A 13,504-nucleotide genomic window follows, 5' to 3' on the forward strand; every position below is an offset into this window, starting at 1 on the left:
CAAATTTAGTTCGATTCTTCATATTCAATTGCGGGTGCAAACCTCATTTAGTGTGATAGTGACTATAGCAACTCGAGAATGTGTTAGGTCAAGTTTAAATCTTCGACATGACAGTTTTATCCTTTTTCAATTTTCTTAATAAATTTTTTTATTTCATTATTGTACGTAAATCTCAAAATAAACGATAACATACTCAATGTAGTACACAAGTGAGTCTAGGAAGAGCAGTCTGTACGCATTACTAATCCCTATCTTAGGAGATAGAAATGATTTTCAATAAACCTTTTACTTATGAAAATAACACGAGTGAAGAAAGCAAGCAAAAAATACACAAGACATGACAAAACATATCGAAAAATGACCAATAATAAACAACTCATTAGAAGTAATATATAGTAATTAAAAAAAAAAAACTCTTTATGATATAACCACTCTAGCTTGTTAGATTTCACCTGCAAAATTAAAGTTTTGGCCACACCATTTGTACTATTGAAGTAATAGTTCAAATCTTTCTATGCATATTTTCTCTTTTTAGTCAGTAAAATAGGACCACAACTTTAATTGCACTTGGAAAAAATATGGCCAAATAGAAAAAAACTCATCACACCAACATGAAATAAGCTTTAATTCACTAGTGCCACCTATTTATAGATATATTTATATAGAGATAGTTTAATTTTTATAGTCTACGTACTATGACAATAATAATAACATTATTTGTAGTTAACCTAAGTTATTTGAGTCGGTAGTACGAATCTTTACTATCAGAAATGTGATGTTTATGTACCATAACTAACGTTGTTTCAAGTATTGATGTAACATGTGCATAAGTTAACACATTATTTTTAGTGCCAACTATTTATAGATATATATATAGAGAAATAGTTTATTTTTTATAGAATCTACCTACAATGACAATAATAATAACATCAACAACATCATTTGTAGTTAATTTGAGTTAATTATTTGGGTCAGTAGTATGAATCCTTATTATCAGAAATGAAATGTTTATGTATGATAGCTAACATTATTTTTAGGTATTGATGTAACACGTGTATAGGTGAACAAATTTCAATGAAATGATGTTACTTATTGTGATAAGTTAAAATATATGGATAATTTCATTCGATCGATCTTATATCAGTCATAGTATTAATATCAACGACATTATTTATAGTTAATCCAAGTTATTTGGGTTGGTATTATGAATCTTAGTATCATAAATGTGGATGTTTACGTCGTATAACAAACATTGTTGTATGTATTGATGTAGCATGTGTATAATTAAGCACATTTCACTGAAACGATATTACTCGTTTCGATAAATTAAAATACATAGATAATTAAAAAGAATGACCATTCCATCTCATTTTTACAAATCATAATTGACCCTATTTTCATTTGTCACACTAGTTAACAATTCGAACCATTTTCTTTATGTATGTTGTCATCTTTCATACATAGTTATTTATCATATATACATGGGTATACATTCTTCGTACAACATCGATACATTGCATGTATATAAAACTATTTTCATATATACTTTTTTTTATTAATTACAGAAATCCTACATTATAGTTTTCTTATTACCATTATCCCTCTTAAGTTTTACAAATCTTCAAAATTTCTCATTTTTCTCTTAAGTCAAAAACGTCATTAATATATCCGATTCTCTTTTTAATGTATCAGCGCATGTATCTGACCCTCTTCTTAATGTATCAACACATGTGTCCGACCCTTTTGTAATGTATCAGTGCTTCTATTATTGTATCCGTTCAAGGTGTTTCTGTAATTATAAAAATTTAAGGATAGATTGTAATTTTCCCGTTAAAAGTAAGTGATTTTTATAATTTGCCTCTTTTTTTGCCGATGGTACATTTACGTAAGAAGCCCTATTAGGCCCACTTTAGGCAATGGGCCCAACAAAATGTTAAATCTGTAAATGATGAGGCCCACAATGAGTTAAGGTACAAGAACTATGGGCCCAACCTTCTTGGGCTGTACATGTACCAAAAAGCCAATAAAATCGGAAAAAATAGAAAAATAGCCACTTTTTTGTACTATTTATCATAATTTAGCCACTGTTTAAAAAGTAGCCAAAAATAGTTATATTATGTTAATTGGACACAAGTACTCCTAAACTAGACACAAAATTCTAGGCTTCTTCCATAACTTAAACACAAAAGGACATGAACATTAACTTTGAACCATTTACTAAATCAGTAAATCAGAAAAGGATCAAATATATTCTTAAACTACATAAATTAAGTAGATATGTCTTATATTAAATCGAATAAATGAAATACACAAAATTCTTGTAGATTTATTTGTCCTATAAGGGGAGGAGACCAAACTATTAGCTTGGGTGTATGCATCACCGATATTTAAAGATAAGTTCTATAAAATAGTTATTAGATCAACTACGTATGAAACTGAATGGGTTGGTTAAGAATTCAAACAGCTAAAAGATGAAAATAGTAAAAATGAGGATATGCTTAGATGGATGTCTGACCATATTAGGAGAGTTAAGATTAGGAACGAAGATACAGGATAAGATGACGAAAGTGAAATCGAGATGGTTTAGATACGTGAGACGGAGGAACACAAATTCCCTGTTGAGGAAATGTGACTTAGGAGAAATGATTAGAAAAGACACTACAAAATTTTCATTTCATAACCAATGGTACGACTAGATAGGAGAACGAAACGGTCAACGATTAGTGTAAAAGATCACATATAGTTAAGTAGCTTGAAGTATCTTATTTTCTCCTTCTCCTTTTCAGTATTATCATTATTATTATTATTCAATTATCTTTCTTTTTTTAATTATATCACTATTGTTGCATGCACGCTTTAATTATCTTACTAGATTTACCATCAATATTTCACTTTTCTTCGTATTTTCATTACCGCTTCTTACACTTTATATTTTTAAAACATAACATCTTCAACATACAAAATAAAAATAAAATTTATATATAACTTACTCTCTCCAAACTCCACTTGTAAAATCGAATATATTGCTTATTGTTATGTAGCAGTGAGTGCAATACAACTGGTAGTCAACAAATCTAGTGAAACTATATATTTTAAACTCCCATTTAATATAGAGCAAAACTCTTCTAGCTTCCAAAAGGACACTTACTTTTTCTATATGCTAATAATAATAAATAATACCCCTTTTTTTTAAAAAAAAAATAAAAAATATATATATATATATATATATATAAAAACTTCAAAAATTTCCAACTTTGCTATGATGAAAGACACGTGGATAACATGAATATTTTCTTGAATAAATTTGTCTTCTTATTCAAAAAAAAATCATTATCACATGGACCAAATTAGCTGTGAAAATTAGACCCCACTTTAACCAAGATAAAAAAATACATATACTTTTATAGAACCAATAATAGAGCTCATTATATGGCCCCCCCTTAAATAATTTAATGTCATCTACCCTTTACTTTATAGTATATAGTATAATAATTTTTACATGTAGACAAAAATTTTGAGCTCATTTGTAGACCCCTAAAACCCTACTATGTCTCTATAATATGTTTATCTTATCCACCAAATATTCCTCTTTGCCTCCCTTAACTAATCATAAAAAAAAAAAAAATTAATTATCAAAAAGAATTTGAGTGTTCAACCTAAAACTTGAAAACAACAAATAAAGTAGCTTATAAAAAATTCGGATTCATGCTGACAAAGTCTTGAGGTAAAATGTTTTTGTATCATTATATGGCGTTGATTTCTCAATTACGAGATTAGAAACTAAGCCTGGTGAATGATCAGTCATTGATTTTGAACCATAGAGTGATGAACAACCTCCATGACCTTCGGATTGTCGTGTCATACAACTCATATCATGGTGCTGAAATGGTCTAATGTTTGTCAGGCACGGTTTTGTCCCTTCGAGAATATTTAATAAAAAATTGAAATAATACAAAAAAGATTAAAATGACCCTGCTCAAAGAATAACACTCACAAATTGAGTAATGATCCAAAAATTAATAAATTGTTCTATCTATCTTTGGATGACTAAATTATTCCCTTTAAACATTATATATATATATATATATTCTTTGAGAGGCTACATTTAAAGTAAATTTTGGACTTTGAACAATTGAATTTGGTGCTACAAGACAAAAAGGACCAGCTAGAAAAATAAAAAATATGTGTATTGTATACACACACTTGGCTTGCTGAGTTGCTGTTTCAAAGACCTCAAGTCATGTGCATTTACAATACATAATTTTTTTAAAATATTGTTTAGGATCTACAATAATATGCAACCACTTAAATTATACTAATAATTCATATTTAGTTATACTATCAACGTATATAATTAAATCTATTTTAATATACATTAATATATATTAAATAGCTCAACATTATTTTATTGTACAAGACTACAAGGTCTAGCCCTAACTTACTCTTTTTATATAGTCTCGAAGTTAGGTGCACAAGAGGTTTATTCAAAATTTCTTTTGCGATAAAAACTACATTGTATATATATAATAATAACAGCAACATGCATGTATATCCAATATGATATACAAGTAAATGATAGATGTATAAAGGATTCATATTAAAATTATTGTGTATATATATATATATGATAGACGATATACGTTACATCTGCTTAATTTTTTTCTATACTTAAAACTTTTTAGACACCATAAATTTCTTTGATTCACATTGCATGTAACTTGTGAATATTCTTCTTTTATGTCTTCTACTCAATAATTTTTTTCTCTCTTATTTTCCACTTTGATTTAATTATACTTTCTCATGTGTATATTAGTCACATGAAACTAGATGCTCTAACTGTACCTAAACACCTAATCTCACATGAAATCCCTTAAATATGTTGGAGCTTTTGTCTCTCAAATTGTACTACTTTTAGTTTCACATCACATGTTCAATTCCCTTTTATGTTAGAAAAGTTATGCCTTTTTCGTAGATTTATTTAGACGGACTTTCAAAATTTAAAATTTATAAATTTTTATATATATATCTTAAATAAATGTTATAAAAGTATTTAAGTTATTAAATTTACGTGAATGTTCAAATATTTTCTTAGTGCCTTGTTCTCCTAGCCAGCTACATACATACATAGACGTTTATACTTAATATTTTTAGCGCAGAACATACATATTATATATTAAAATTCACACTCATAATTTTAAAATAACGAGTTCAAGATAAAATATATTAAATATCGAACTCATCATATTTAAATACAGAATTTTGACTTGTGTGTGTCCCCATCTTAAGTACTACTACATACCTTATACTTAATTTATCTTCCCTACAAAAATGGGTTGTAGAGAGTCATGTCTCCCTTCTCCTTCTCATCATCAATAACTTTCATTTTTTTTTTGTTCATCCCAATGAATTATATTTATTGTTTTTTTACCTTATATTAATTAATTCATCTTTATATAGGCAAATATTATTTGGTGTTTGTTATAATGATGAAGATTAATTTTGGTAAAGTTTTAGATTGTTTTAGTACTATTTCTTCTTCTGGATCTTGTTTTTGTATCAATGAATATGGAGTTCATGATGATGATGGATTTGAAAAGAAGCCATTGATGAATAATAGTTTATCAAATCAAGATGATGAACCTAAGTTGATGAGATTGAAGGATGTTATTAATGTAGGACCTCCAACACTAGCTTTTCAATTGAAGCCTAAGGTAATTAAATATGTCTCTTTTTTTTTTTCGAAGAATTTTATTTACTTAATTATGTCTTCAATTTACACGTCTCTTCATGAGGAGCATAGGTAGAAAAGCTAGATACGGATTCAGCGAAATCTAATAGCTATTGCTTAAATAGTGTATATATGACAAGAAATTTATTATATATGATCAGATGTTAAATGAATTAATGTTCTAAAATTCAGTTCATGAAGTTGAAATTCTCGCTATGACTCTGCTTTCATGTGTATTTGATTTTTTTTCTAGACCAAATACGTGTAATTTTTTTATTTTTAATAATGGAATGAAATAACATAAAACTCCGCATTTTTGCTTGCTTTGATATCATGTTGGATTGAACGATCGGCTATTTATTTAATTATATTGTCATATGAAAAGCTTTAAAAATCTTCCATTTTGAGTTTAGTTAATTAATTTGGGCAATATTTGTGTATAATGAATTTGACTGATTTTTTTTAATTTTTTAATGTGAAGGATAGTTTTAAAGAAATGAAAATATGAATATGAAGTTTTATTATTGAATTTAATTTAATTATTTGAATGGTGTAGATTGTGGTGCTAAGAGTTTCCATACATTGCAATGGTTGTGCAAGGAAAGTTGAAAAACACATCTCCAAAATGGAAGGTAAAATATTTAATTTAGTCCGTTTTAGGTTATAATTGTCGGTATATAGAAATTAAACTTGATTTTGAATACAAAACACAATATATTGTTCGTAAGAATTCATGTTATACGTGATAAGACTATGTAGGATATTAACCTATTACAGCTTATCTCCTTTATGTAGAGTTGCCATCTGATATTATGAACAATTCATACATACAATCTAAGATAAACTTAAATGGAGCACTATAGTTGATCAAATTTTTTTATTTATTATCATCTTAATTTATAAAACGTGCGATATTAAATGTTTAGTTACTAAATTAATATTATATTTTTTTTTTAAAGCAGGGGTAGATATGTACCAAGTAGATTTGGAGACCAAGAAGGTGGTTGTTATTGGAGACATAATACCTTTTCAAGTGTTGGAAAGTGTTTCAAAAATTGTCAAAAATGTTGAACTTTCAACTTGGAACACTCCTGAATGTTGAATTTTATAAAAAAAATTAAAGAAGGGAAAAAAATATTTAAAAAAAAAAGAGCCAAAAAATATTTATGATTGAATAATAAAAAAAAGGCTATGCAAACATTGCAACTATATAGTATATTTACATGTACTATTATGTATAACCAAGCATTAAAATGAAAATGAAGCATATGTACATTATGTAATTTTGTATCAGGAAAGAAAAATTGCATCAAATATTATATATGATTGAAACATAATTATTATATTATTGTAGCATAAGCATGATATTATAATTTTTTAAAATTTTAGTTTGATACTATCTTTTACTCTTCTGAAAAAATAATTAAAAGTAAAGTCTACTTCATTTAGTTTTCTATTAGCCTCATTTATGAAATTATACTGTATATGTTATTATCGTTTTTGTATGTCTTTACTCTTTGAATTCATTAATATAAATATGTGCGATTTTTACTATCAAAGTCTTTCAAAGGTAAATTATTAATGTATTAAAAATCAATGAATAAAAAATTTAGACTATCGTTCTATTTTTTTTATTGAAATATTAATAAAATTGAAATTCGTTATATGCACTTGATTCATATCATGTATGAGTTGTGTTTTTTTTTTTTTTTTTTTTTTATAATTTCACAGAATTAAAGGATATATTTTGATGAGCAATGTTTTAAAAAAGATTATTACGTATTTTATTCTTAAAATATATTTAATTTTAATCATGCTATATTATCCTTTTTTATGTATTAACTAAGTTCTTTAATTATTATTGACGAGCAATCAAATATGTAACTTCCTCTAATAGAAAATTAACTCGAGTTTATGATAGAATAGTTGAGATTCTTCCACGAATTCATCCTTAATTCAAGATCTATACGTTTAGTATCTAAAAAAATGAAAAAAGAACCCTTGTTTGATCATCACAAATGCACGTTTAGATTTAATTAAACTCTATATATCGAATATCGAACGAGAAAATTTCGCCACATACAAACTACGTGTCACATTCTAAGCGACTTCACGTTATATACAAAGTATACACATTAACACTTTATCCAATTTCATTAGTCTTCAAATCGACTAATCGAATAATCACCTTTTTCGCTAAGCTCAAAAAAATGGCAAAAACCCTAGTAATCTTCACCATTGTTCTTCTCCTCTTCACCATTTCTGTATCTTCTTCGAATCCGGATCCGAATCCTGACCCGAATCCGGATCCGGCACCATCAGAGGCACACAAGGAGCTAATCAGATTCGGGTTTCCTATAGGGTTGCTTCCAAGGAACGTTAATGAGTATTCTCTGAACTCCAGTTCCGGCGAGTTCTTAGTTTCTTTGGGTGAGAAGTGTAAAATTACTCTACCTCCGGACAATTACCTTGCGACGTATTCGAAGAAAATTAGGGGGAAAATTGTTGAGAATCGTATTGCGGAGCTTGATGGGATTAGTGTAAGGGCTTTTTTTAAGTGGTGGGGAATTACGGGTATCAGATCTAGTGGTGAGAATTTGGTTTTTGAAGTTGGAATGGTTACTGCTAAATACCCTTCTAAGAATTTCATTGAAAGTCCTTATTGTGAAGGGAAAAAGCATTCCTCTTCCTGAGGTAATTTTTTTGTTTTATTCTAATAAAGTTGTTTCCTTTTTGTATTTTCTGTGCATTTTTGGTTTTGTGTATGGGATTGAGAGTGATTCAACCTGTTTGGAGATGGTTTATGTAAATCACTTATCTATTGGTAAGGTTTGCGTATACTCTACCGTTGGGATTACAACCGTTGGGATTACACTAGGTATGTTGTTGTTTGTTGGGGGATTGGGAGTGATGTTCTCTTGCTACGATGTTCTCCTTTGTTTTTTGATATACTCTGAACTTCTTTTTCAACTTTGTTAATCAAAATATTGAGACTTTAGTATGTTTGGTAACTTTTTCAACTTCGTCGTTCAAAAGATTTGAGACTTTAGTATGTTTGGTATCTTTTTCAACTTCGTCATTCAAAAGATTGAGACTTTAGTATGTTTGGTGACTCTTTAATTATAACTTTTTCATTTTGCTGTTTGTTTGAAAGTGACATGATTGTTGAAGAGCATAAGATTTTAGTGGTAATTCTGGTGTTGTGTGATATTTAGTTGATGTTCTATAGTATTTTTTCACTTTCTAAACTTGTGTTTGGTCAAATAGTGTATTGTAGAATGGAAGAGAAGAAGTATTGGGTCTCAGTTTCGATGCTTTTGGTACTCTTTAACAGTGTAGTAGCAGTCCGGCATCAGCTTGAACATTATATTTACTTTTAATTGAACAAGTTGAGAGCATATATATGTATACTAAGAGCCTGTTTATATTGGCTTATTTTAAGTGCTTTTGGCTATTAAGCTCTTTTTCTATTTTTTGTAGTGTTTGGGAAAGATAAAAAATGCTCATAAGCACTTACTTTTGAGCCAAAAAAGTACAGAAATAAGCTTAAAGTTGGGTATGATCAACTAATGGCTCTTAGCTTATAAGCTATTTTAAAAAAGCAAATCCAAGTACCCTCTAAGTTGGTAGCCCTGTTACAAGCACTATAGCATTAGCAGTGGTGGGTCAGTGGGTATATTTTACTCCACTGACTTGGAATCCTGTATGTGTCTTTCCTATTCCATGTAGGAGATATTACCATGTTTCTTAATGGAGTAGTGAATAATGATACAGTTGTTATCGGTTCCCCATTTTTAGCTTTTTAGGGATGAGCTGATTTTTGCTTTTGGTTCTATCAGAACTCTACGTTTTCTATTGAAGAAAGGATAGAAAACAAATTATTATATGCTTGTGCTACATCTAAGGATAAAAGTGAAAAAGTTAGTACGTGAGTTAAGCAGTAGCATCTAGCAGTAGCCGGGTAAATGCTTATTAGAGGTCCGTCTTCTGGAAATATTTTGTGGTGTTGAGTGGTCTTGTTGGTTGACCATCCTGTACAGGATATATTGATTTTTAGTTGCTCATCATCACATCAATGTCCTCACTGTATTTCCATGTTCAAAACAGTGACTTAAGTAAAACTTTCTGCAACGTCTTTTTTCTATTATATTCTTGGTCAACTGTACATCATGTACTAATGTTGAAATGATTTATAACTGATTATATTCTTTGTATCCCAAAATAGTTTTACCTAAATCTAACATACCGATGATTGAAATGATATCTAGTAATGCTGGTCCATCGGTAAGCTTCCTAACTACTCAATCCACTTCCTTGTGAAAACGCAATATTTTTTGACCAGTTATTGATGATGAGTTGATGTTGATTTGTTGGAAGAGTTTTACAACAATGAGGCCCTATTCTTACGGTTTTCTCATGTAAAATGGACTTTTTTTGATAAGCTTGGTCCTTTTTTGTTGCATTGGAAAGTGAGTAAATAAAATGTAAGAGACCATTATCTTTAACAAGAATTGAACTAATAGTATGTTTTGCCTCATATGCCACATCTAAAACACGTGTCTAAAGATCTCTAGATAATTCTTGCTCAACATCCGTGAACAAAGATCTTATGAATTCTAGGTCTTCTTTCATCAGCCCAATTTCTTCTTTTATAAAAACAATTGAATAAGCTTGAAATTTAACAAATTATTGTAGTTTTTGATTAGAAGATTTATGAATAGTAAGAAGTCCCGCTTCTCAATGAGTGATAGACCACTCTCTATGAATCTTCTACTCAAAAACTTTAAAAAATTGCTTAATTTCGAAGCTCAGTCAATTGCTTCAATAAAGGAAGAAATTAGGCCGGTGAAAGACAACTTAGAGTTCATAAGATCTATATTCGAGAATGTTGAGCAAGAATTGTAAAAGGATTTTTGCACACGTGTTTTACAATGTGGCATATGAGACAAAGATGTCATTAGTTCAATTTTTGCTAGAGATAATAGTCTCTTGCATTTTATAAACCCACTCCAGTGCTTTAGAATAGACTTATCAAAGAAGAGGTCTTCAATTTACTTAAGAAATTCCCAAGAATAGGGGCTCATCACTGTGAACTCTTCCAACAAACGTATTAAGCTCAAATAAAGCATGAGCTTTAATGAAAAAAACACAAAGGGTGAAAAAATACATATATATATATATATATATATATATATATATATATATATATAAAATCAGTCCAAAACTAATAATAAGCATGAATGAAAAGTATATGAACAAAGAAATTGACAACAAAATTAACGATCAAGGAAAATATCAATTGTTTAGTGTTGCCTCTTCGAAAGAGGGTTATTGGCAAGAAAAGTATACCTTAGAACTTAGATGACGACACTAAAATGCACATTAAGGTGAAGCACTCAACACGTCTTGAGCCTTACTTTTGGGTTATAGGCGTGCCTATGACAACACTGCAACAAACCAAAAAACTTGTCAATTAGTTGTAGGTTTTAAGGAGACAAATTGGATAGTGAGGAAGCTTATCAATTGATCAACATGTATAGATATTATTTCAATCATCAATATGGTGGGTTTGGTTTAAACTTAAAACTGCACTAGCATACGAAGTATGTAATGATAAGTCAGTTAATATAACACGAAAAAGATGTTGCATAATTATTTTAATCAAGTCACTAAATTGGATGGAAATAGAGGAAGGATGTTGATATTGATATTGATATTGGTGATGAATTGCAAAAATTGGTATATCCTTTCTAAAGGCGATCTTGACACCATCTGAGGCCCACAAGGAGTTGATCAAATATGCCCCCCTATAGGGATATATCCAAAGAACGTCAATGAGTATTTTTTATACTCTGGTTCGAACGATCTTGTGGTTTCTCTGGGTGACAAGTTCTGAACTGTATTTGCCTTAACTTTCTGTAAATAGAGCCATGCTATGTTACAAACATAAATACCACAAATTTATGGTCCTTTTGGTGTTCCGAAAGAATGTAACATTTTCAGGTTGTATATATCTTTTAATAGAAAGGATCTTTAGGGTCTGGTGATTTGCTGAGAGATCTTCCTTGTGAAAGGCTCATGGAGATTTCTTAATGAGTAATATCTTTGTTAATGTTACTTGCTTAGAAGTATATGGGTACTTAAATATATTTGGTAGGAATCATTTTGAATTTTTCTTGTTGGCTTTTGGAACACTAGCTTTTGAGAAGTCATTCCTGATTAATGATCTTTTTTCTATTATGAGTTACTTTTTTTGTTCTTTATTTTCTTTGAAAGTTCCTGTTCATTATACTTCAATATTTCCTCGAGTTCCAAAAAAATTGCTAAGGTCTACATGTTCGTTTGACACGAGTAGACTGCTAAAAGCATTGCACAACACTACTTTATTTGTATTGTTGGGATTTCTTGTTTTAAGCATTTGGTCTTTCCGAAGTACTTGCACTACTGAGTAAAAGTTTGTGAAGTGCTCTTTTTATTTGAGTAACTTAAGATTGGAGTCGGAACAACTTTCCGGGAGGAAAAAAGAAGAAAGGGAAATAAAGGACAGCGGACACTGGACAGAATCATGACGACAAGCAAAATAAATAACAATTTCATGGATTTTGACTTGACTTTTTCTAGAAATTGTTGATATCTCATTTTCATATTATGCTGCAAGTGTGATAGGTGACATAAGTGGTGTTTGAATCATTGAAATGTAAGTTACCTGTTTGTTATGATTGCTCCTTTATTTGTGCAACTCAAGAAGCTGTACACTCCAAATGGTTACTAAATGGTATGAAGGAAAAGGTAAAATATACATATAAATTCCTTCCATTTTTGTTTGTTTAATGGACCATCTAAACTTTTTGGTGAATTCAAAGTTGCTGTAGAACTTGTTAATAAGCTTTTTGGTTAAGTCATTTCGAGTGTCCATCTGTCTATCGTCGGTGTTTCAACTTCCCTCTCACTTGTTAAGTACTACGTCATCCTAGCTCTTTGGCCGTGTTTCCTGTGCTCGCGATTATGTGATAATACATATTTAGGACAAGCTAAAAGGGATAGAGGAAAAATGCTTGCCAAGTTGACATATTGGGTAACTTTCTGTTATGCTTTTGTGATTATTTATGAAATAGTAGTTTTGATATGAGAATGTAAGTACATAATTTTCTTAGGGGTCGTTTGGAGCCGGTTTGGAGTGAATTATGCAGGTACTAATTGTTGCGTAAGTAATAGCACATCTGGTAATCGGTTAGGAAGTAAGTTATTCATGTACAAATTAATTGGTTTTCAATTTAGAACTTAATCCATTCACATTATTTTTCTCGTATCTAATTCTGTATTTTTTAATTCCCGCATAAATCTAACCAGCTATCGATTGACTCCTTATGTTTACCTTCAATGTTGATCCATTTATATCTTCTTCAACCTGCAGGGTATTTGTCAGCTGCTTCCACTCAATGGCTTATGAAATAAGCCCAACAGTATTGGGCATGATGATGGTTGATAAAAATCAAAGTTCTCTAAGCACATTATCTCATCCGATCGATCGACGATTTAGCCAATTGTGCAAGCAGTTGCTAGATGTACTGTATATATATGCTCTTATGTTAGTTATATGTGGAATGTTAGTAATGGCTAATAGAGAAATTTTTTGACTTTTTTCCTATGTATTTGTATATTTGCTGCTGCCTGCTATGGTTGTGACCTTGGACTAAATTTTTAATGGCTAATAGAGAGTTTTATTCTCTTCAAGTGTTTTTTTTTTCTCCCTAAATATTTAACTTGGTAGTCAGT

The 13,504-nt window shown here is 29.8% G+C and overlaps 2 protein-coding genes and 1 non-coding gene across 4 annotated transcripts; all 3 read left to right on the forward strand.

Moving 5' to 3' along the window:
- Positions 1-4,645: 4,645 nt before the first annotated feature.
- Positions 4,646-7,071, forward strand: LOC101246692 (heavy metal-associated isoprenylated plant protein 30). Of its 2 annotated transcripts, none has more exons than XM_004251549.5 (3): positions 4,646-5,711; positions 6,285-6,360; positions 6,691-7,071. In XM_004251549.5, the coding sequence occupies exons 1-3, from the start codon at positions 5,484-5,486 to the stop codon at positions 6,828-6,830; spliced, it is 444 nt and encodes a 147-aa protein (XP_004251597.1). In that variant the 5' UTR covers positions 4,646-5,483; the 3' UTR covers positions 6,831-7,071. The 2 variants fall into 2 exon arrangements, with proteins under 2 accessions (XP_004251597.1, XP_025884474.1); XM_026028689.2 differs by having other exon boundaries at positions 5,278-5,711; positions 6,688-7,071.
- Positions 7,072-7,435: 364 nt separating this feature from the next.
- Positions 7,436-13,462, forward strand: LOC101246994 (uncharacterized). Its single transcript, XM_004251550.5, has 2 exons — positions 7,436-8,422; positions 13,143-13,462. The coding sequence occupies exon 1, from the start codon at positions 7,939-7,941 to the stop codon at positions 8,419-8,421; it is 483 nt and encodes a 160-aa protein (XP_004251598.1). The 5' UTR covers positions 7,436-7,938; the 3' UTR covers position 8,422; positions 13,143-13,462.
- On the forward strand, positions 10,329-10,606 carry MIR10533 (microRNA MIR10533). Its single transcript, NR_161768.1, has one exon. It is a non-coding gene; the product is annotated as a microRNA MIR10533 (primary transcript).
- Positions 13,463-13,504: the final 42 nt, after the last annotated feature.

Source organism: Solanum lycopersicum, chromosome 12, assembly GCF_036512215.1.
Source record: "Solanum lycopersicum chromosome 12, SLM_r2.1".
Lineage (NCBI taxonomy): Eukaryota > Viridiplantae > Streptophyta > Magnoliopsida > Solanales > Solanaceae > Solanum > Solanum lycopersicum.